This window comes from Stenella coeruleoalba, assembly GCF_951394435.1.
Source record: "Stenella coeruleoalba genome assembly, chromosome: 3".
In the NCBI taxonomy this organism is placed as follows: domain Eukaryota; kingdom Metazoa; phylum Chordata; class Mammalia; order Artiodactyla; family Delphinidae; genus Stenella; species Stenella coeruleoalba.
The window spans coordinates 162,005,491-162,026,309 of record NC_137148.1 but is presented as its reverse complement, the minus strand read 5'-3'; the positions used below and the strand labels follow the sequence as shown (position 1 = coordinate 162,026,309).

General features: G+C 52.7%; 1 protein-coding gene across 1 annotated transcript in view; it reads left to right on the top strand.

Annotated features, from left to right (window-relative positions):
* The window catches only part of UNC13A (unc-13 homolog A), a gene marked incomplete at both ends in the record, with an annotated part of 63,138 nt that overhangs the window by 32,557 nt on the left and 9,762 nt on the right, over positions 1 to 20,819 (top strand). The window contains 24 exons of the mRNA XM_079918694.1: positions 648 to 726; positions 1,381 to 1,452; positions 1,726 to 1,945; positions 2,528 to 2,755; positions 3,673 to 3,814; positions 4,100 to 4,269; positions 5,233 to 5,348; positions 6,659 to 6,822; positions 7,193 to 7,343; positions 7,654 to 7,722; positions 8,043 to 8,132; positions 8,359 to 8,493; positions 10,051 to 10,184; positions 11,286 to 11,371; positions 11,565 to 11,691; positions 12,350 to 12,446; positions 12,822 to 12,965; positions 13,852 to 13,935; positions 14,517 to 14,594; positions 14,850 to 14,938; positions 15,380 to 15,532; positions 16,526 to 16,649; positions 19,290 to 19,328; positions 20,486 to 20,515. Of these exons, the coding sequence (XP_079774820.1) occupies positions 648 to 726; positions 1,381 to 1,452; positions 1,726 to 1,945; positions 2,528 to 2,755; positions 3,673 to 3,814; positions 4,100 to 4,269; positions 5,233 to 5,348; positions 6,659 to 6,822; positions 7,193 to 7,343; positions 7,654 to 7,722; positions 8,043 to 8,132; positions 8,359 to 8,493; positions 10,051 to 10,184; positions 11,286 to 11,371; positions 11,565 to 11,691; positions 12,350 to 12,446; positions 12,822 to 12,965; positions 13,852 to 13,935; positions 14,517 to 14,594; positions 14,850 to 14,938; positions 15,380 to 15,532; positions 16,526 to 16,649; positions 19,290 to 19,328; positions 20,486 to 20,515 (2,821 nt within the window). The remainder of the gene's footprint in view (positions 1 to 647; positions 727 to 1,380; positions 1,453 to 1,725; positions 1,946 to 2,527; positions 2,756 to 3,672; positions 3,815 to 4,099; positions 4,270 to 5,232; positions 5,349 to 6,658; positions 6,823 to 7,192; positions 7,344 to 7,653; positions 7,723 to 8,042; positions 8,133 to 8,358; positions 8,494 to 10,050; positions 10,185 to 11,285; positions 11,372 to 11,564; positions 11,692 to 12,349; positions 12,447 to 12,821; positions 12,966 to 13,851; positions 13,936 to 14,516; positions 14,595 to 14,849; positions 14,939 to 15,379; positions 15,533 to 16,525; positions 16,650 to 19,289; positions 19,329 to 20,485; positions 20,516 to 20,819) is intronic.

Genomic DNA, 20,819 nt, shown 5'->3' with positions numbered 1-20,819 from the left:
ATATTTTATCATATTATTTAGATTTGCCTTCATTCAAATTTTCACTAAACGTGGGCAACTGTATCATCTCCCCATTTCTCAGATGAGGAAGTTGAGGCCCAGTGTCTTCATTTCTTAGGGCTGCCATAACAAACTATCACAAACGGAGGGCTTAAAACAACAAAAATGTATCTTCTCTCAGTTCTTGGAGGCCAGAATTCCAAAACCAAGTGTTGGCAGGGCCACACTCCCTCTGACTTCTGTAGGAGAGAATCCTTCCTTGCCTTTCTAGCGTCTGGTAGTTGCTGGCAACCCTTGGTATTCCTTGGATTGTAAACGAGTCATTCCAATCTCTGCCTCTACTATCATACCACTGTCTTCTCCCTGTGTGTCTCTCTTCTTATAAAGACACCACTCATATTGGATTAGGAGCCCATCCTACTCTAGTATGAGCCTGTCTTAACTAATCACATCTGCAATGACTCTATTTCCAAATAAGGCCACATTCTGAGGTACTAGGGGTTAGGACCTCCATGTATCTTTTCGGGGGACACAAGTCAACTCTTAATACCTGGGGAGATCAGGGGTCCTGCCCAGGCCTCAGGAGATGTCTGCTGGAGGAAGGGGAACTTCCCTGGGCCCTTGACGTCCCTGGGTGTGTCTTGCAGCCCTGGCGGTGGTCTCATCATCATCGACAGCATGCCAGACATCCGCAAGAGGAAGCCTATCCCACTCGTGAGCGACCTGGTGAGCGCCTGTGCCCTCCCCTGCCCAGGCAGAGCAGCCCTGCCACAAGCAGTGCTCAACCTGTACAAACTGCCCATGGCAGGACTGGGGCTGGGGACTGGCAAGGCATTCTCTGGGACTAATGTGATCTAACTTCTACCCTGCGTGCTGCGCGGACACTTCAGGCCATGGTGAGTGATGGCAACCCAGGCCCTTGAATCTCCTCCCAAGACCCCTGACCCCGACTGGGATCTTCCAAGTGGTCCCCATCCCATGGGTTCTGGGGAGGGGACCTTGCCATGTCCAACAGTTCATGGGTTGGGAAGAGAGCAGGTGACTCCCCACCTTGGTTCGTGGCCTGGCTGGTGGTTTTGCTCTGTGGCTGTTGACCATGGCCAAGTGCGGTTCCCCAGTCTGGTCCATGGTGGTGGGGAATGGGTGAGTCAGAGGTGTGGGGCTGCTCCCTTTCCAGGGTCTCTTCTAACCTGGAGCCTCTGTCATCTCCCAATTCTCTTCTGGTTCTGCTCCCGCTGCTGTGACCCGTTTCCTATTTGTGGCTGTGGCTTGAATCCGCGGCTGGCGGCCCCAAACCATGGCTGGGGATTCTGCTCGCGGTGACAACCCCCCGGGTGCCAATCGACCCCTCTGACTCCCTTGGTGACTTCCCTATTCCAGTCTCTGGTGCAGTCCAGAAAAGCAGGCATCACCTCGGCCTTGGCATCCAGCACTTTGAACAACGAAGAGCTGGTGCGTGGGGCACCTCCCCCTCCCCATCTTGGAGGGTGGGCGGGGCTGGGGGGCTCCTGGAGGAAAGGAAGCGGGTGGGGCAGAGACAGGCACTCCTCGCTTTCCAGAATTCCGACAACGCAGCCGCCAGCGAGCACAGTCTGTGCACAGGAACCCGTGGATTCCGACAGTGTGGGGCGGAGGACGGGGCGGGGGGGTGGGATGAGGGCGGGGCAAGCCAGTGCCCCCAGGTTAAGGCTCAACGCCCATGTCGCATGCCCTCCCTCCCCGCAGAAAAACCACGTTTACAAGAAGACCTTGCAAGCCTTAATCTACCCCATCTCGTGCACGACGCCGCACAACTTCGAGGTGTGGACGGCCACCACACCCACCTATTGCTACGAGTGTGAGGGGCTATTGTGGGGCATCGCGCGTCAGGGTATGCGCTGTACCGAGTGCGGTGTCAAGTGCCACGAGAAGTGCCAGGACCTGCTCAACGCAGACTGTCTGCAGCGTGAGTGCCGTGCTCCCGCTGGAGCGGAGACGGAGGGGCAGGACTGTTACTGGTTAGGGGGAGGGGCTCTGACGAAGAGGAGGGGGCGGGACAGGGGGCGGGGCCGTGGGACGGGATGGGAGCGACAGGAGGGGAAAGGAGAAGTGAGAGTGGTCCTAGAGGGGTGGGGCGGGACTCAGGGAGGAGCTAAACTGTTCAAGGGGCGGGCTTAATGGGAGGCAGCGGTTTCCACGGAGAAAAATAGGGTTAGGGTTAGGGTTAGTTCAGAGGTGGGAGGGGGCTCAAGTTGGGGAGAGGAGTCCGAGGAGGGGAGGAGCTTGGAGAGGGGAGGGTGTCGGAGGGGAAGGGGACTCACGCGGACTGGAGGGGCTAAGACGGGGGTGGGAACTTTAGGGGGAAAGGCCTGGTTGGGGGAGGATTCAGAGAGCAGGTAGGAGCTCTGGCAGCTCTAGCTTTGGGGGCGATGATTCACCTGAACCCCGTGTCCGTGACAGCAGATGAGGAAGCCCTGGAGTGGGAATCGGGGTTCTCGCTCCTGGCAGGGAGTGCTCTGTGTACAGTGACGGCTGTCTCTGTGCGCAGGGGCGGCGGAGAAGAGCTCCAAGCACGGGGCGGAGGACCGGACGCAGAACATCATCATGGTGCTCAAGGACCGCATGAAGATCCGGGAGCGCAACAAGCCCGAGATCTTCGAGCTCATCCAGGAGATCTTCGCGGTGACCAAGACCGCGCACACGCAGCAGATGAAGGCCGTCAAGCAGAGCGTGCTGGATGGAACGTCCAAGTGGTCGGCCAAGATCAGCATCACCGGTGAGGCCGCGGGGGGGAGGGGGAGGGACGGCCACGGGGGTCCCTTCTTCTCGGCCCCCTGTGCTCCCTCCCACGCCCCTTCCTTCCCTTTGCTGCACGTATTTGAGCGTCCCCCTGACTTTCTCATGTCGGTGTATATACGTTTGTGCCCACAGCCTGGGCATATATGCCTCCAAACGTGTTGCATGAAACTATCTGGGTGCATCTCGCTTGGTAGCCCCCAGAGCCAGACTTCAAGAACAGGAGTTAAGGACACACAGTTTATCTGGGAAGTGAACCCAGGAAGCCCCCAGGGGTATTGGGAAGTAAGACCAGGAGGGAATAAGCCACCGAGCAGGCGAAGCAGTGGACACCTAGGACCACTGGGGGACATTATTGACCTCCCAGGGCTGAGAGGTCCTTCCCAGGGGTGGGGGCCTTGTGGTGTTTATCCATTCCTCATCGTCACTGGGATTTCCCTGAAAACAGACTCCAAGATGAGGATTTCAGGGCAGATGGGTATCCAGGAGGTGGTCCCAGGGAGTGCCAGTGGGAGGTGGAGACATGAGTTTGAGAGCCGGGACGTAAAGAGCCCTGCGGAGGATGCCAATGACTAGGTCATACTGTGGGCAACTGGGGGCTCAATCCTGCTGGGGACCTTAGGGGGACATTGTAGAGCACACACCCGAGTGTCCCACCCCAGGGGTGACCCTGGGGCACCTTCATATTCTTCATTGGGTGAGGGTTCCCTGGATGTTAACTCTAGCAAGCCGAGCATGCCCAGTGGGTGTGTCTGTGGGCTCCTGTGGCCAGAACAAAGCCCTCAGTCCTTGTCACAGGCGTTCCCTGTGGAGCCTGTGACAGTGTCTGTCCTTGGCATGCCTTTGCTCCTTGAGCCCACATTTATATTTGTTCTGTGTGTCTTGTGTGTCTTCCAGTGGTCTGTGCCCAGGGCTTGCAGGCAAAGGACAAAACAGGATCCAGTGACCCCTACGTCACCGTCCAGGTCGGGAAGACCAAGAAACGGACAAAAACCATCTATGGAAACCTGAACCCCGTGTGGGAGGAGAACTTCCACTTGTAAGTGTCTGGCTGGGCCCCCAGCCCCCTATATGGAGCTCCCTGTTGGAGCAGCTGAAGGGTGAGCTTCAAGACACCTGCCCTGGGACTTCCCTGGTGGTCCAGTGGTTAAGACTCCGTGCTCCCAATGCAGGGGGCCCGGGTTCCATCCCTGGTCAGGGAACTAGATCCCGCATGTGACACTAAAGATCCCGCACGCAGCAAAGAAGATCCTGCGTGCCGCAACCCGGCACAGACGAAAAAAAAAAAAAGCCCCCCGCCCCAACCTCCTCTTCCCCCCTGCAGTGAATGTCACAACTCCTCGGACCGAATCAAGGTGCGTGTCTGGGATGAGGACGATGACATCAAATCTCGCGTGAAGCAGCGGTTCAAGAGGGAATCCGATGACTTCCTGGGGCAGACGATCATCGAGGTGCGGACACTCAGTGGCGAGATGGACGTGTGGTACAACCTGGGTGAGCAAGGGTGGGGTTCTGCAGGGGAGAGGGGAGGGGGTCCTGGGGAGCCAGCCAAAGTGGGGAACCCAGCTGGAGGGGAGAGACAGTGTCAGCAGGAGTTAATCTAGGAGCCCAGTCTTATAGAGGAGGCAGAGTCTTGAGCCCAGTCTGATGGGGACAGGAAGCAGCAGGCTGAGACGGCGAGCAGAACCCAGGACTCTCTTATTTTGGTGTGGGAGAGTGAGGGAGGGACAGACTCCATATCTCATTCTGACGGGGAAGGCAGGAAGCAAGGCCTGAGGATCCTAGTGTAAGGAGAGAGGCACAGACCCAGGAATTTAACCTAAGAAAGGAGATTGAACTTTGAGAATCCAGTCTAAGGGAAGAGGTAGAGTTTGGGATTCCTAATCTGAGAGGGGGACCTACAGACTCAAGAGCCCTGTCTAAGAATGACGAGTAGAATCTGTGAGCCCAGTCTGAGGGCAGAGGAAGAACCCAGTCTGAGAGGGGTGAGCAGAGTCTAGGAACTTCTTAGTTTGGTTAGAGGACATCTAGATATCCCATTCTGATGGGGAAAGCAGGAAGCAAGACCTGGGGATCCTAGTCTGAGGAAAGAGGCACAGACCCAGGAATCCTGTCTAAGAAGATGGGTAGACTCCGGGGACCTTGATCTGATGGGGGAGGCAGAGTCTGGGAGCACAGCCTGGGGAAGAAGCAAGGCTCCTAGTCTAAAGAGGGAGATGCAGACCAAGGAAATTAATCTGAGTGAGGAAGGAAGATCTGGGATCCTAGTGAGGTGGGAGAGACAGGGCCTAAGAATTCTAGCCGAATGGGGGAGACACAAGTCTAGGAAGCCAATCTGAGGAGGAACACCTAGGCCTTAATTCAGGGAGTCTGACCGGGCTGCAGTTACGCGTATGTTAAAATAGTCCAGGGCTATATTGGGAACTTCTGACACTGCCATCCCTTTCCGCCCTGCAGACAAGCGGACTGACAAGTCTGCTGTGTCGGGTGCCATCCGGCTACACATCAGTGTGGAGATCAAAGGCGAGGAGAAGGTGGCCCCCTACCACGTCCAGTATACCTGTTTGCACGAGGTGAGGCCCACGGCTCCACCCTGCATTTGAAGTTCACCTTCGTCTCCCACGTTACCTCCACTCACCCTTCCTGCCTGCCCTACCTCCTCCTTCCTCTTTCTGACCACACCATTCACATTCCCCTGGGCCTCTGAGACTGTCCCCTATGCCATTTCTCTGTGCTCAGAAAACTCTTCCCCTTCAATCAGGGTCCAGCTTCAGGGCCCCCTCCTCTAGAAGCCCTCCGTGACCTCCAGGCAGACTCTCACTACAGAGATCCAGGTCTTCCAACTGTCCCAGCCCTGAACACTCAGGGTTAGGTTTTTGTGTGCCTGGGTTTGTCTCTTTCAGCTGCCTAGGGGTTCCTGGAGAGAACTCAGTATGTTGAATGAATAAATGATTGGATGAATGAGTATTGAGTGAATAAAAGAATGGGTGGAAAGATGAAAGGATGGGTGGATGGATGTGTGCTTGATCTGTTGGAAGTATAGATGAGTTGGATGCGTGAATTGGGGGTCGTTGGGTAGATGGATGGGTGAATAGATGGATGGACAGATAGATGAAGGATGGAAGGATGGATGGATGGATAAATTGATGGGTGGATAGATAGGTGATGGATGGATGGTTGAATGGGTTGATAAGTTAGATGGACAGATTAAGCTTCGGGTAGTAGATGGGACAGATGGGCATGTGGTTGAATGACTAGACAGAAGGATGAGTGGATAGGTGAATTTGGGGGTAGTTGGTATGGTGGGTAGGTAGGTTGGTGGATAGATGGATGGATGGAAGAAAGGGTGGGTGGATGGATGTATGGTTGAACCATCCACAGATGTATGGATGGGAGAATTTTGAAGTAGTTGGATAGGTGGATGGATGAGTAGATGCATGGACAGATGGATGATGGATGGGTGGATTGATGGTTCATTGGGTAGAAGGATGAATTATTGGATGGACAGGTGAAGTTGCGGGTAAATGTATGGGATGGATGGATGTGTGGTTGAATTACTGAAAGAATGGATAAAGTGAACAGGTGGATTTTTGGGTAGTTGGATTGATGGGTAAGGGGGTAGATGGTTAGAGGGATGGGTGGATAGATGGGTGGATGGACGGACGGATGGATGGGTGTGTAGTTGAACTATTGGGAGGATGGATGAGGGATAGCTGAAATTTGGGGTACTTGGATGGATGGATGGGTGGTGGACGGCTGAAAGGGTAGATGAATGAATTAATGAATAAACGGATAGGTGGATGATGTAAGCCCTATACTTGGGATCTCTGACCCCCGGTGTCCCTTTGCACTCTCTATGACACCTTCTCCCTTGTGGTGGCAGAACCTGTTCCACTTCGTGACAGACGTACAGAACAACGGGGTTGTGAAGATCCCAGATGCCAAGGGTGACGACGCCTGGAAGGTTTACTACGATGAGACAGCCCAGGAGATTGTGGACGAGTTTGCCATGCGCTATGGCGTCGAGTCCATCTACCAAGCCATGACGTAAGGCTGCAGGCTGTGGTGGACATGAGGATGAGGTGCAGGAAACTGGGGGGAGGGGTGGTTACCAAGTGGACACTGGCAGATCTGGGGTGGAAGGGATTCTTGGGAGGAGGAGCCAGGGAGGAAGTGAGTGTGGTGGGGGTTATGTAATTTCCCTGGAGGTTAGACGAGTGCCATTGCTGGGGGCCAGAGTGACAAGGATGAGAGCTGGAGATAAGAGGCAGAGATAGGGCAATTCAGAGAGGAGACAAACTCAGAGGACAGAATCAAGAAGAGGAAAAGGGGACAGTTTGGGGGGTTGTGAGGGCTGTCTTAGAGGCATTCTGGGGTCTGGACACCAGACCCAGTGCTTCCCATTCCCTCCTACCAGCCACTTTGCCTGCCTCTCCTCCAAGTACATGTGTCCTGGGGTGCCTGCCGTCATGAGCACCCTGCTTGCCAACATCAACGCCTATTACGCGCACACCACCGCCTCCACCAACGTGTCTGCCTCTGACCGCTTCGCAGCCTCCAACTTTGGGGTCAGTCCCAGGGGCGGGGGCCTGGAGATGAGGGAGAGCTTGACCCTGTGCTGGTCACACCTCGTGTGATTTCCAGATCCCCAATCTGGACCTGACTTGCTGTGTGACACTGCACCAGTCACTTCCCCTCTCTGAGCCTCATTTTACCCCTCTGTTGAATGGATGTTATGAGGGGTCAGTTCAACAACGGATGGGGTACACTTAACGTATAGCAACCACTTAGCCAATGTGGCGGCCACCTTTAGCTGCTGCACTTGATCCCCAAGTCCCTGCTTTCATCCAACCTTCTCCTCCTCCTCTGCCTCCTCAGAAAGAACGCTTTGTGAAGCTCCTGGACCAGCTGCATAACTCCTTGCGGATTGACCTCTCCATGTATCGGGTGAGAAGAGCACGCGTGATGATTTGCTCACCCCATGCATGTGTGTGCCTGGAGGGGACAGCTGCCAGCAGGCATGCACATGGGAGGACCCATCTTAACATGTAGAATGTGTTCCTCTGACACATGTACACATATGTGGGCAGCACCTGCCCAAAAAGATTGGTGCATCCAAGCAGATACCCCAAGTTACTTCAAGGTGTTCTCAGTGACCCCTAACACACCTCCTGAAACTTGGAGGCTCTTGTGTCTCCCCTAAAACGCTGTCTCCCATCATCCCCTGACCTTCTTCCATAACCCCACCTCTCTTCTCCCTTCCATAGAATAACTTCCCAGCCAGCAGCCCGGAGAGACTCCAGGACCTCAAATCCACGGTGGATCTTCTCACCAGCATCACCTTCTTTCGGATGAAGGTTGGAAAGGGGACCCAGTTCCATTAGCTCTCCAAGGAGTATACTCCAGGACTGTTAGCTCCTAAATGAGGAACATTTCTCCTGGAAAGCAGTGCCCTTTCTCAGTGACCCTCTGCTTTCTCATTGCTACAACATTTCCTTAAAATCAGCTCCACTTGTAGTCACTTCCTGGGTACCTCCTGTCCCAACTGTGTACACCCATGTCCATCTCTCTTCCTCTTGCCAGGTGCAAGAACTGCAGAGCCCACCCCGAGCCAGCCAGGTGGTGAAGGACTGTGTGAAAGCCTGCCTCAACTCCACTTACGAATACATCTTCAACAATTGTCATGAACTCTACAGTCGAGAGTACCAGACTGACCCGGTGAGGACCCCAGATGAGGCAGAAGGGACTAGGGGACTCCAACCAGACCCTGGTCCAAGTCCCAGATCTGCCCCTTCCCAAGTGATTTAACCATTCTGGGCCTCAGTATCTCCCCCTGTAAAACGGGGTCATAAACCCACATCTCAGGATTAAGGAGGAGATTCAATGAGATACAAGCTTCAGTTAAGTGCTTAGCACCTGGTACACAGTAGGAGCTCAATAAATTTGGTTTTACTTAAACTTAGTTGAGTCCGGCATCATACAATGTGCCTAGAATAGAGTTCCAGTTCAATAAATATTGAGTTGAATTGAATTTCTTCAGTTCAGTCTTGAACTCAATTTATTTGAGATCTTTCAACACGTTGTTTACACATATAATGTCCCAGGATTGTCAGTAAGGTTTCCAGGACCTTATACTCTATTAGGCGGGAAAAATGTATAAATTGGGAATTTACAACCTGGGGTGATTAGCACTGGGATGGAGGAATTGCAAGAGGCTGTAGGAGCTGAGCCCCTTCCTCAGCTTGGGCTTCAGATAGGAGATAACACATAAGCTGAACTCAGTTCAATTTTATTTCATTCTGTTCAGTTACATTCAGTTGAGTTGAAATCAAATCGCTCTTAACTGAACTGGGTTGAGATGAAGTAGATTAAATTGGGCTGGGTTTAGTTCAACTATGATCAGTTTAGATCTATTTATTTCTGTTTGCTTGACTTAAGTTAAAATTGCTCTAGGCTAATTAGTGAGCATCACTGAGTTGGACTGAGTTGACTTTAACTGAGTAAAAATGTATTCATCTCCATTCAGTTTACTTGAATTGAAATTGTTCTTGACTGGGTTGAGTTGGCTTGAGTTAGGATGAGCTAGGTTGTTGGATTAGGTACCGTTGAGTTCAACTGAGCTTGGTTGAGTTGGACTTATTTCAGTTGAGTTTAACTATTTTCATTTCCATTGATTAACTAAAGCTGGATTGAGGTGGCCTGAGTATGTTAGGTTGAGATAAGTAGGTGGAGTTGGATTGGGTTGACTTGGGTTGAGTTGAATTAGATTACGTTGGGTTGGGTTGAGTTCAAGGTGATTTATTTCTGTTATTTTGATTTAGATTGATCTTGATCTTGAACAAGTTGATTAGGTTCAATCCAATTGGGTTCATTTGAGTTTAATTCAATCCAGTTAAGTTTAATTCCACTAATTCAGTGTAATTGGCCCAGTTCCACTGAATTAACCCTGAAAACTGCCATCTGTTAAGCTAAGTGGTCCCGATTTGCATTCATTTCAGTTCTGTTTGGTTTAGCGGGCTTGAGTTTGTTCAACTAAATTCAGTTCCATTCAGTTTTATGAGTTGAGCCTAATTAAGCTTCGTTGAGCTGTGTGGACATGAGCTCTGTTGGGGCCAGTTTATGTGAGTTTAGTTCCTTTTCACGCAGACCTCACACCTGAAACTTACATATGTCAATGGGGCCCTTCCTCACTAACCTCCTGGCCCTCGGTAATGAAATGTCTGAGCTCCCCACCCCTGGATCCTTTGTGGCCAACGTTCCCACTGTTCTTTCCAGGCCAAGAAGGGGGAAGTTCCCCCAGAGGAGCAGGGCCCCAGCATCAAGAACCTCGACTTCTGGTCCAAGTTGATCACTCTCATAGTGTCCATCATTGAGGAAGACAAGAATTCCTACACTCCCTGCCTCAACCAGTGAGTTCTGTGTCTGTGCGGTCAATTATCTGGAGGTCGTCGTGAATGTGTCACAGTTCTGTGTCTTGTGTGTAAAGGCGATCGTATCTAATTACATATGAAACGTTGTGTATGTGGGGGCAGTTGTGGGTGTGGTTGTGCATGGATGAAATATGGCATAATTGGCAAACAAACAAAACTGTGTGCACGCACACAGCCACTGGTCTAATCAGACAGGTATTCTGTATGTGTTGATTTGTGTAACTGTGCACATATGTATGTAATTTTATATGTGTCTGTAGGTTCGTAAATAACAATAGATCGTGTTGTTCAAGTATTTACTGTGTTAGATACTCTACTAAATGTTTTGCATGTACATCACGCTATCTCTTACATGTGTGCATATAATTTTGTGTATAGTTGTGGTTTATGGATTTAATCGTTATGTGTGTACAATTGTGGAATGTACTTTAATGTGCAATGTGTGTATTGTGCGAATGTGTGCACAGTTTTGGTTTGTGGCTTTACATGTCTGTAGAATTTTCGCCTGTGTTAGCCGAATGAGCTATTGTGTTTTACTGCTCCCTGAGGTGAGCGCTAGAAAGGCTCCTGTCTCTGGGGTGCCAGCATCTCTTGGTTACTTAGATATCGAGTTAAGATGAGGGATTTTGGATGGATGGACCAAATGATGGATGGATGAATGGAGATGGATGGATGAATAGATAGATGGATGGATGGACAGGTGGATGAATGGATGGATGGATGAATAAGTGGATGGATGGATGGATAGATCGGTGGAAGGATGGGTGAGTGGATAAAGGAATGAATGCAGGGATGGATGGAGAGATGGAAAGATGGGTGAATAGACAGATGGGTGGGTGAATGGATAGGTAGATGGATGGATGAATGGGTTAATGAGTGAATGGAGGGATGGGTAGGTGGAGGCTCAGAGAGAAGCAGGGGCCCAGTGCAGATTCACTCAGCAAGTCAGTAGCTATGAATGAACTTGAATCCAGATCCCTTGTCTGTCCCGCACTACCCTCTGGGGCTGGGAAGGCCAAAGCATCCTGTACCATCTGGCTTCTGTCTGCCAAGGTTTCATACTTTCATGACCTTCACCAGGTTTCCCCAGGAATTGAACGTGGGTAAAATCAGCGCTGAAGTGATGTGGAATCTGTTTGCCCAGGATATGAAGTACGCAATGGAGGGTGAGTCCTCCCACCCCTGTATCTCCCAGCCTGGCTACAGCAGGTAGCTCTGCCTCAGTGTCCCCTCTAAGGCTGTGAGTGCCCTGGACCCTCATACCTGAGGTCAGACATCAGTGATGGCCAGAGTGGGCACTACCAAGACAGAGAGTGGCAGACCCTCCCGGCTAAGCTGCCCCCTTGCTTCCCCCACCAGAGCACGATAAGCATCGCCTATGCAAGAGTGCTGATTACATGAACCTCCACTTCAAGGTCAAATGGCTCTACAACGAGTATGTGACCGAGCTTCCTGCCTTTAAGGACCGAGTACCTGAGTATCCTGCGTAAGTCCTGTGCCCTGAACCCAAGCCAGCACTGTAGCGCTGACAGCTAGACTGAGGTCCAGGGTGGGAGGGTTGACCTCCTCAGAGTTCCCTGGGCATCAGGGGCACAGGTGGGGTACAAACCCAGTGTTCTCCATTCTCAGCCATTGGACTATGGGCAGTTAATGATCACATGTATCGGGAACCGTGCTGAGCAGTCCCACTTGTCTTTTCTCATTTAATCCTTTCACCAATTCTACGAGATGGGAGTGTTGTCATTCCCACTTTGTGGATCAGGAAACAGAGGATAAAATGCTGAAGGATTTGCCCAAGGTGATGTCTAATTAGTGACGGAGCCGGGATTCGAACTCGGGATGTCTGACTCTCGGGCTTTGTTGGAGAGTGGGATGACGATCACCATTGACCAAGGACCTACTGTGTGCTGTATCAGGACCTCAGAGAATAAGCCCACTTGCCCAGGGGCAGTTTATCAACCAGGATTTCCACATGTCTGGACCTTGCTCTGACAATAGTCACATCCTTCATTTCAAGGATGAAACAGCCAAGGCCTCGTGCAGGAGGAGAGCTGGGGAGCGGCCACCCAGGCCATAGCGTGATTTTGAGCAGAGGGTTTGGGGGACAGGAGACGGCAGGGCCACATCCCTTCTCTCCATTCCAGGTGGTTTGAGCCCTTCGTCATCCAGTGGCTGGACGAGAATGAGGAAGTGTCCCGGGATTTCTTGCACGGAGCCCTGGAGCGAGACAAGAAGGACGGGGTAAGAAAACTGATCCACCACCAAGGTCCCAGTCTGCTCACAGCGGCCTCACTACTTCTGGGGTCCATTGGGATCCAATCTGGGGGCAAAAAATGCCCTTGGGATGAGGCCAGTCTCTGAAAGGTGCCAGCCATGTTTGTCTTGTTCACAGTGTTGACGGTCTTTTGTTCATCCAACAAACGAATGATGGTTTATCAAGCCCGACCCCTGCTGTGTACACCTCTAAGTCTTGGCTCTAAGGTCACCTTGCACACTGTCCATCCCATTATCATCCCAGGGCATTCTGGCTCTCTCTGTGGAGAGCAAGAGGGTTGGGCTCTGGGAACTGTCTGGCTCTGACCTCTCTCCTCCCTCCTGTCCTCCCTCCCAATGCAGTTCCAACAGACTTCAGAGCATGCCCTGTTCTCTTGCTCCGTGGTGGATGTCTTCTCTCAGCTCAATCAGAGCTTTGAGATCATCAAGAAACTTGAGTGTCCTGACCCCCAGATCGTGGGTCACTACATGAGGCGCTTTGCCAAGGTTCGGGATTGTGGATGGGGTCCAGGTGGGGGATGGAATAGGGTCAAAGTTGGGGTTGGAGTTGAGGTTAGGATTGAGGTCAGAGTCAGGGTTGATACTGAGGTTGGGACTGAGGTCAAGGTTGGGGTTGGTGCTATCACTGGTATTAAGGTAGGGGTTGAGGTCAGTGTTGGAGTTGGTCATGCCATAGTGATTGGAATTGTGGTTGAAGTTTGAGGTTGGGATTTGAGGTTGAGGTTTGGGTTGAGGATAGGGCTGGTGATATCATTGGGATTGGAGTTGAAGTTGGGATCAGGGTTTGGGCTGAGGTTGAGTTTGAGGTTGGGATTGAGGTCAGGGTTGTGTTTAAAGCTGGAGTTGAATTTGGAGCTGGGGTCAGGCTTAGAGATGGGGTTGAGGTTGGGGTTAGTTTTAGGGTTACTATTAGGACTGAGATTCAATTGGGCATTGAGGTTGGAGTGAATGTTAGGATTTATGGAGAATGTGGGTGGGTGTTGGGGCGAGTTTGAAGGTTGGGACCATTGGCCTGGGATTGAGGTTCAGATGGGTTGACTTTAACCTGGGGTGAAGTTGAGGATTGCAGATAGGAATTGGGATTCCATTTGGGACTGAGTTATGCTTGTGTTTGGGGCTGGGTTAATGTGATTGTTGGTTGCTCTTGAACCCAGCTTAAAAAAGAGCTGGGTCTATGTAAAATAATCATCTTCATCTGGTGGTGTCTCCCGTTGGCCATGATGGTCATCCTGAGTGGAGAATTCACCCAGCCCCAGTGGTCCATCTTAGGTGCTAGTAGGAGTTTGGGTTCATCCCTGATCTCACTAGTGGCTCTTGATGGGCCCATCCAAGCCCAGCCCCTTGTCTCACCCACCCTCTCTGTCCCCCCCAGACCATCAGTAATGTGCTCCTCCAGTATGCGGACATCATCTCCAAGGACTTCGCCTCCTACTGCTCCAAGGAGAAGGAGAAAGTGGTGACCTGCGGGGATCCCTGTCCTGTTTCCTCCTAACCCCATTCCATACCCCCAGAGGTCCATCCTTCCCTGGGCTCTGATACCTGTGTCTGCATGTGTGTCCAACTGTGTGTGTCTTTGTGTCAGACTATGTGAGTCTGGGGGTATCTGGAGGCGAGGGGATGTGCCTTCATGTCATTGTCTGGTTGTTGTGAATGAAGCCTTCAGGGTGTATGCTTCGGGGTGTAAGCTCAAAACTTCGAGCTTACAAAGTTTTGAGCCCATGTAGAAGAATACTGGTATGTGACAAGAACTCCCCTTCCTGCTACTCCCAGAGGTCCAGCCCCTCTCCTGGACCCACCAGGTTCAGCCCACCCAGGGGGAGTCCTCCTTCCCCCTGTTGGTCCCCAGAGACACCCCCACCCAACACTCCCAGAAATCTGATCCCAAATGCTGTCTTCCATTCTCAGATGACCCTATGGGACCCCAGCTTCCTCCAGACCCAGACCCTGTAACCGTCTGAGGTCCCTGGCCACGTGGGGGAGGGGAGGCTCTGGGGAGAGGTCCTGAGCACTGACTCCCTGTTCTGTCCCCACCCCTAGCCCTGCATCCTCATGAACAACACTCAGCAGCTGCGAGTTCAGCTAGAGAAGATGTTCGAAGCCATGGGAGGAAAGGAGGTGAGGCAGGGCCCCCGTGGGGTCATCATCATCCCCGTGGCCCTGCAGGCCCCAGAGCTTGTACCTGGTGAATTCCACTTCAGCTACTCCATCAAACCCAAACAAGCGGCTTAACTGTCTGGGCCTCAGTTTCCTCTCCAGCCCCTTGGGATCCCTTTCCCTGGATTGGATCCCTTTCCCTGGGTTGGATGGGAAAATGCCCCATCCGTGTGGATGCGCTATAAACCTGACCTGATGTCCCTTCTCCCTCCTCAGCTGGATGCTGAGGCCAGTGACATCTTGAAGGAGCTACAGGTGAAACTCAACAACGTCTTAGATGAGCTCAGCCGGGTGTTTGCTACCAGGTGGGGGCATCTCCAGGGCTGGGAGCAGAAGGGAGGGGACAGCTCTCAGACCTCTGAGCCTGCGGCATCTGGAGACTCAGCAGATGTAGTGGCGAAGATCTCAGGCTAGGAGTTAGATGAAGTTGAATTCAATGCGGGCTTCACTGCTTACTAGCTGTGTGGCCTTGGGTGAGTTGCTTAACCTCTCTGAATCTTAGTTTACCCATCTGTAAAGTGGAGATGATGATAACAATAGTGCCTGAGTAGGACCGTGTGATGAAATAAACAACACAGGTAAATATCTTAGTCTGATGTCCATTTCTACTATTAAATCCCGCCCTGGCTGTTATATGCCGTGGCTCCCTGACGCTGGTGATAAAAGGTCCACAGATCAGCCTCATCCTGCCTTTCTTCCAGAGGCCAGGAGAGTCTGATCTGAGCTCCTCCTCTCTGTGTTCCCAGCTTCCAGCCACACATTGAAGATTGTGTCAAGCAAATGGGTGACATCCTTAGCCAGGTGAAAGGCACAGGCAATGTGCCAGCCAGTGCCTGCAGCAGTGTGGCCCAGGATGCCGACAATGTACTGCAACCCATCATGGACCTGCTGGACAGCAAGTGAGCCAGGCTAGGTGGACTGAGTCCACCAGGGAGGGCTCCGGGGTCGGGCCTCAGAAACGGGGGCTGGCATGGAAAGGACACTCAGGGCATGTTTGCTGGGTGGTGGTTGAATGGTTTGGACGGGTGGGTGAGTGGAGGCATGAAGGGATGGAAAAATGGGTGGGTTAATGATTGGAAGGATTGGTGGGTAAGTATTTGTATGGGTGAATGAATGGTAAATGACATGAGGAATGGGTGGGCAGATGGATGTGTAGATTAAAAGATAAATGCTTAGAAACCTAGATGGAGGGTATATGGGTAAAAGGATGGTTGGATAGATGAATGGATGGATGGAGAGTTGGGTAAATATTTGGTTGGATGAATAATTATTTGGAGGATGGGTGGATGGATGTCTGGGTGTGAGGATGGAAGAAAGGAAAGAAGGAAGGTAGGGAAAAGTGATGGAGGAAGAATTAAAGAAGGTTTCCGGAAGGATGGTTTGGTGGATGGGTGGGTCAGTTGTCGGAAGGATCATGGTGGATTGCCCTCTCTCAATCCCATACAGTCAATCATGAACTCTTTGTTGCTTTCCCTCTCATGCCCTTCCTCTCCCTTCTGAGCGTGGCCTCAGCCCCCCCATAGTCCCTGGTCTCCAAGCTTCCTATTTCAGATCATCTCCCACTATGTTCTTTCAAACAGGAGAGTCTGGCTGTGTCTCTTCTCTCTTAAACACTCTCCCCACTGCCCTCATGCTAAGGCCCAGGCCTCCTTCCTAGACTTTGAGGCCCCTTCCAAGTCTAGCCCCTGCTCACCTGTCCAACCACCTTTCAATCTTCTCCCCATGTGTCATGCATCATAGCCCCATCAGACCACCCAGGGGTCCCTGTACAGGCTGTGCGCCCTCTTGCGTGCCCATGGAATGCCTTCCCACCTTGCCCATGTATTGAGGGGAAGGGGCTTCTCAGGTTAGGTCCATCTGGGCGCTCTCTCAGGCCTGTCCCTTGCCCCCAGCCTGACTCTCTTTGCCAAAATCTGTGAGAAGACGGTGCTGAAGCGGGTGCTGAAGGAGTTATGGAAGCTGGTCATGAACACCATGGAGAAGACCATCGTCCTGCCACCCCTCACTGACCAGACGGTGAGGCCCACAGGGGGCCAGAGGGGACACCTGGGCTTCCTCCTCTTTGGGAGCCCGGAGAGCTTGGCATCAAAGGCATTGGGGGCTTAGAGGTCATCCAGGCACAAGGGCCATCTGAGGGTATAGAAGCCACTGGAGGTCAGTGGGGCCATTCAAAATTCAGAGAGGTCACACATGGGTCAAAGGTCATAAAAGAGGCCATTTAAAGGTCAAGTAAAGAGATGTCTAGGGGACACAGGGGTCACATGTGGGTCACGAGATTATTCAAAGGTCAGAGATCACCCAGAAAACAGAGAGGTCAGCTTGGGGATCAAGGCCATCCGTGGGTTACAGAGGTTATAGGGGCCAGTGGGTTCATCAGGGGGCTTTGGAGGTCAATCAAGAGACAAGGAGAGGAGATACCCAGATTTCAAAGATCAGAGACCAATAGAACAGAGAGCTCCAGGAGGTCAACCAGAGGTTATAGAGAGCACCCAAGTTCGTAGAGGTCAAGCAGAGGTCGGTGGTCATCCAGAGACCAGGACCGTGCCTCTGGGACTCTTCTGGGAACAGCCCAGAGATGGTGATCTGCAGGGTTGGTGGGTGGGCGGGGGTGGGGTGGGTGGGGTGGGGGATGGGGGTGGGGGTGGGGGGTGGGGTGGGAGGTGGGGGTGGGGGGGTGGGGTGGGAGGTGGGGGTGGGGGGGGTGGGGGGGGAGGTGGGGGTGGGGGGGGGTGGGGTGGGAGGTGGGGGTGGGGGAGGGCGACATCTTCAGAGGGGTGTGGCTGGGCGTGGGTTCCAGCGGGGAGGTGTCAGTGGCCTGAGGACAGTGATGGCATGCGGTTGATGGCACAGCACATAATGGGAGGACATTCCTGGGTGGATGAGGGAGGCTTGGGGGAGGGGCGGCGGAGGGGGCCCGCCTAGAGGCAATGATGGTGGGGGAGGCTCCGGACCTCCCGCTGCCTGCCTGTCTCCTCTGGGCTGCTGGGCTGGGCTGGGGCACCGGGTCCGGGGTCCGTCCCTCGGTGCCTTCTCCGCCCCTTCCCTGGCCTCCCTGGAGACTCATGGTGACTTATTCCCCCCTCCCCCACCGCCCTACCCCCATCACGGCTGACAGATGATCGTAAGTAGAGGCCCTTCTGTCCGTCTGTCTGTCCATCCGCTCTGTGTCTGGACTCGGCCCACCGCGTGGCTGCACCCCCCCACCCAACGCCCCCTCCTCACCCACTGGCCCCCCATCCACTGTCCCACCTCCCGCCTAGATGTGCCTGTGTCTGTCTGGGGTGGAGCATGGGGAGGGGCAGGGCCGGGAGGGAGGGAGGCCACACCCACCCCCAATTATAAGTACGAAGGAGGGGCCTCCCTCCTCCCAAAACCTCGGCCCAGCACCTTCACATCTGCCCACATCTTTTAGTTAGAATTCGCCCTTACTCCCATGCTCAGACACCACCGGGATATCCGGGTCCCCGAAACTAGAAGGAAGTTCAAAGTCAATGGAGCTCCTCTGACCTCTCTTTTCAGCTCTGAACTGTTAGTAGCCACCCGAAATACAGGTCCTCACCACCCCGGTCTGTATAGCTGATCAGTCCAGACCCCACCACCAGCCCTGCTCACCCCACTTCCACCACACATACTGACACACAAGAATCCCAGACACACACCCAGGCACCCAGGTGGGGGACGATGTTGTGACTCCTTGGCGTCAGGCAGACTTGGCATCAAATCTCAGCCCAGCCATTCTCTCTGTGACCTTGGGAAGTCACTTCACCTCCCAACCTCCATTTCCTTGTCCGGAAAAAGAGGTTAATTGTAGCGGCTCTCTGAGTGTTGTGAGAACCAAATAGGATGATGCGTTAAAGTGCTCGACTCAGTGACAGACTGAGGCAGAGCTCACTACATTAGAGCTAATGTTATTGGTGGTGGTGGTAGTATGTAGACACACAGGAAGGCAGAGATCAGTTAAAACCACTTTAGAGTCCTCTTTTGTAGGCAAGACAAGGCTGTTACAAGATTTCACCTTGTCAAAAGTTCGCTAGTGCTCATCTCACTTCTTGGGGCTGCAGTGTGGGTCTTTGGCTGTAACTACATGGTGGCAGCGTACCCAACTACAGACGATGCATTTGTGGGTAAAGAGCTAAGGGAATTCACATTTATTGAGGATTTCCTGTATTCCAGACCTCATAGCTGTTGTTTCAGCTCACCTTCATGACAACCCTTTGAGTAGGATGGATGTTATTATTCCCATTTTACAGATGAGGAAAGCTGAGGCTCAGAGAGTCACTTGCTCAAAGCCACATAGTAAATGTATGCCAGAATCAGGATTCAAATTCAGGTCTGTCTGAATATGGAGACTATTTGCTTTCCTGTTGACTCAAGAACCAAGAGCCTCAAATATACAGTAAATGTAAATGGATTATATTTTGGCAGCAACTTCTCTCTCTCTCTCTCGGGCTCTTTCTCTTTCCTGTCTGACTCTCTTGCCCTTTTTAAGAGTCAGTCATTAAGGCACACACACAATCCCCCCGGCAACCCTTTTACCAGCCCTCTGTGCCGTGCAGATGCCCTTTACTTCCTGTCCCCATGAGTATGTGTTGTTACTCTGGATTCCCATCCCACACAGCTTGCTAGGTTGATCACCTTGTGACATTGTCTCTGCAGGGCAACCTCTTGAGAAAACATGGCAAGGGATTAGAAAAGGTAATGAGGGCCTCGTCTGCACTGAGGTCCCAAGCTCTGGTGTCTGGGTGTGTGTGTGTGTATGTGTGTGTCCATTTGCATGGGCAGAAAGGCCAGCTGGGGGTCATGGGTAGGAGGAGGGTGTCCTCACGAAGTCCCACAAAACCAGAAGTCAGAGACAAAGTGATTCCCCAGGGACGTGGCTTAGAGTGTGTGCACGTGTTTGTGCGCAAACAGCTCCTGCCCTCTCACGACAATACCCAAAGGGCTTATCCCAGCCCTGGGCTCAGCTGAAATTCTGTGGCTTCAAGAAGGGCCCAGACACTGGACAACTGCCCTGGACTGAGACATGTTTTGTTTATTCTAGTGGGTGTTTGTTATAAGGAGATAGGAGCTGTGGCAACACGTGAACAGCTGCCCTTGCTGTGCAGTCATACAGGAGCTATCATGCCTGTGTGCGCACAAGTGGGGTCTCCACTTCATGGACATGGGTTGTAGGGCTTCCCAGCTCATTCATCCAGCCCTTTGGGGAACACATGCAGTATGTCAGGCACCATATACATGTATGTACATCCCTGGGGGGGTGGAGAGTGCATGGGTTTATGTGTGTAATTGTGCACATGCGTGCAAGTGTTTAGTAGTACACGTGTGTACTTTAGCTTGTGAATTCTGCACGTGTGTGTCTTCGTATGTTGATCTGGGGGTTTGTTTGCATAAGTTTATGCAAAGTTTATGCATAAGTTTGCATAAACTTTCTGCACACCCATGGATGTGCCTGGGTGTGTGTCTGTGTGCTGAGTGAACCGGTGATACCCGTTAGTACGCTTCTTTTAGAGTCAGGCCTGCTGGGGTAAGGTCTTGGGAGTTGGGGGAGGAGAGACTCTGAGCCTTCTCTTCTTTCCCCTCCCCAAGGCACCCCATCTTGGGGCAGGCTGACTGTGGGATTGGACACCTGTCCCCAGGTGATGGGCTGATTCTAGCCTCCTGACAGTCCAGAGTCTGGCCCCAGGTCCCCACCAGAGGACAAGGGAAGGTGCCTAGCTGGGGAGGGGTTCCAGCATTAGCCCCAGAACCTGGGAGGGAGCTCGTGGGCTGTGCTTTGAGGGGGCAGGGAAGTCCCACTGAGTATCCTCTCAGCAGCCACCCGAACTCTGACCTTCGCCTGATTCTCTCCACAGGGCAGGGCGAAAGTGCCAAGCCACTCAGATGTAAGACCAGCCTCTCCCTGTCTGTCTGGCTCCCACCCCACCCCCTACCTACCCACCACCCACCCCCTACCTTCTCCCACCTCTGTGATCCGTGCCATCGGGGGTGTACCGTGACCCTGTCTGTTGGTCTCTTCTTCCTTTGTCTGTCTGGCTTGCTCGTGAGGGGTGGCGCGGGAAGGGTGGCAGGTGGGGAGGAGGGTGCTGCAGGGGAAACCAAGGTCCAGGCTGGGCTCCCGAGTAACTGTGCCTCGTGACAGCCTTGGGGAATCACAGACAAGGAATAAGAAGAGTAGCGACAGCCAGG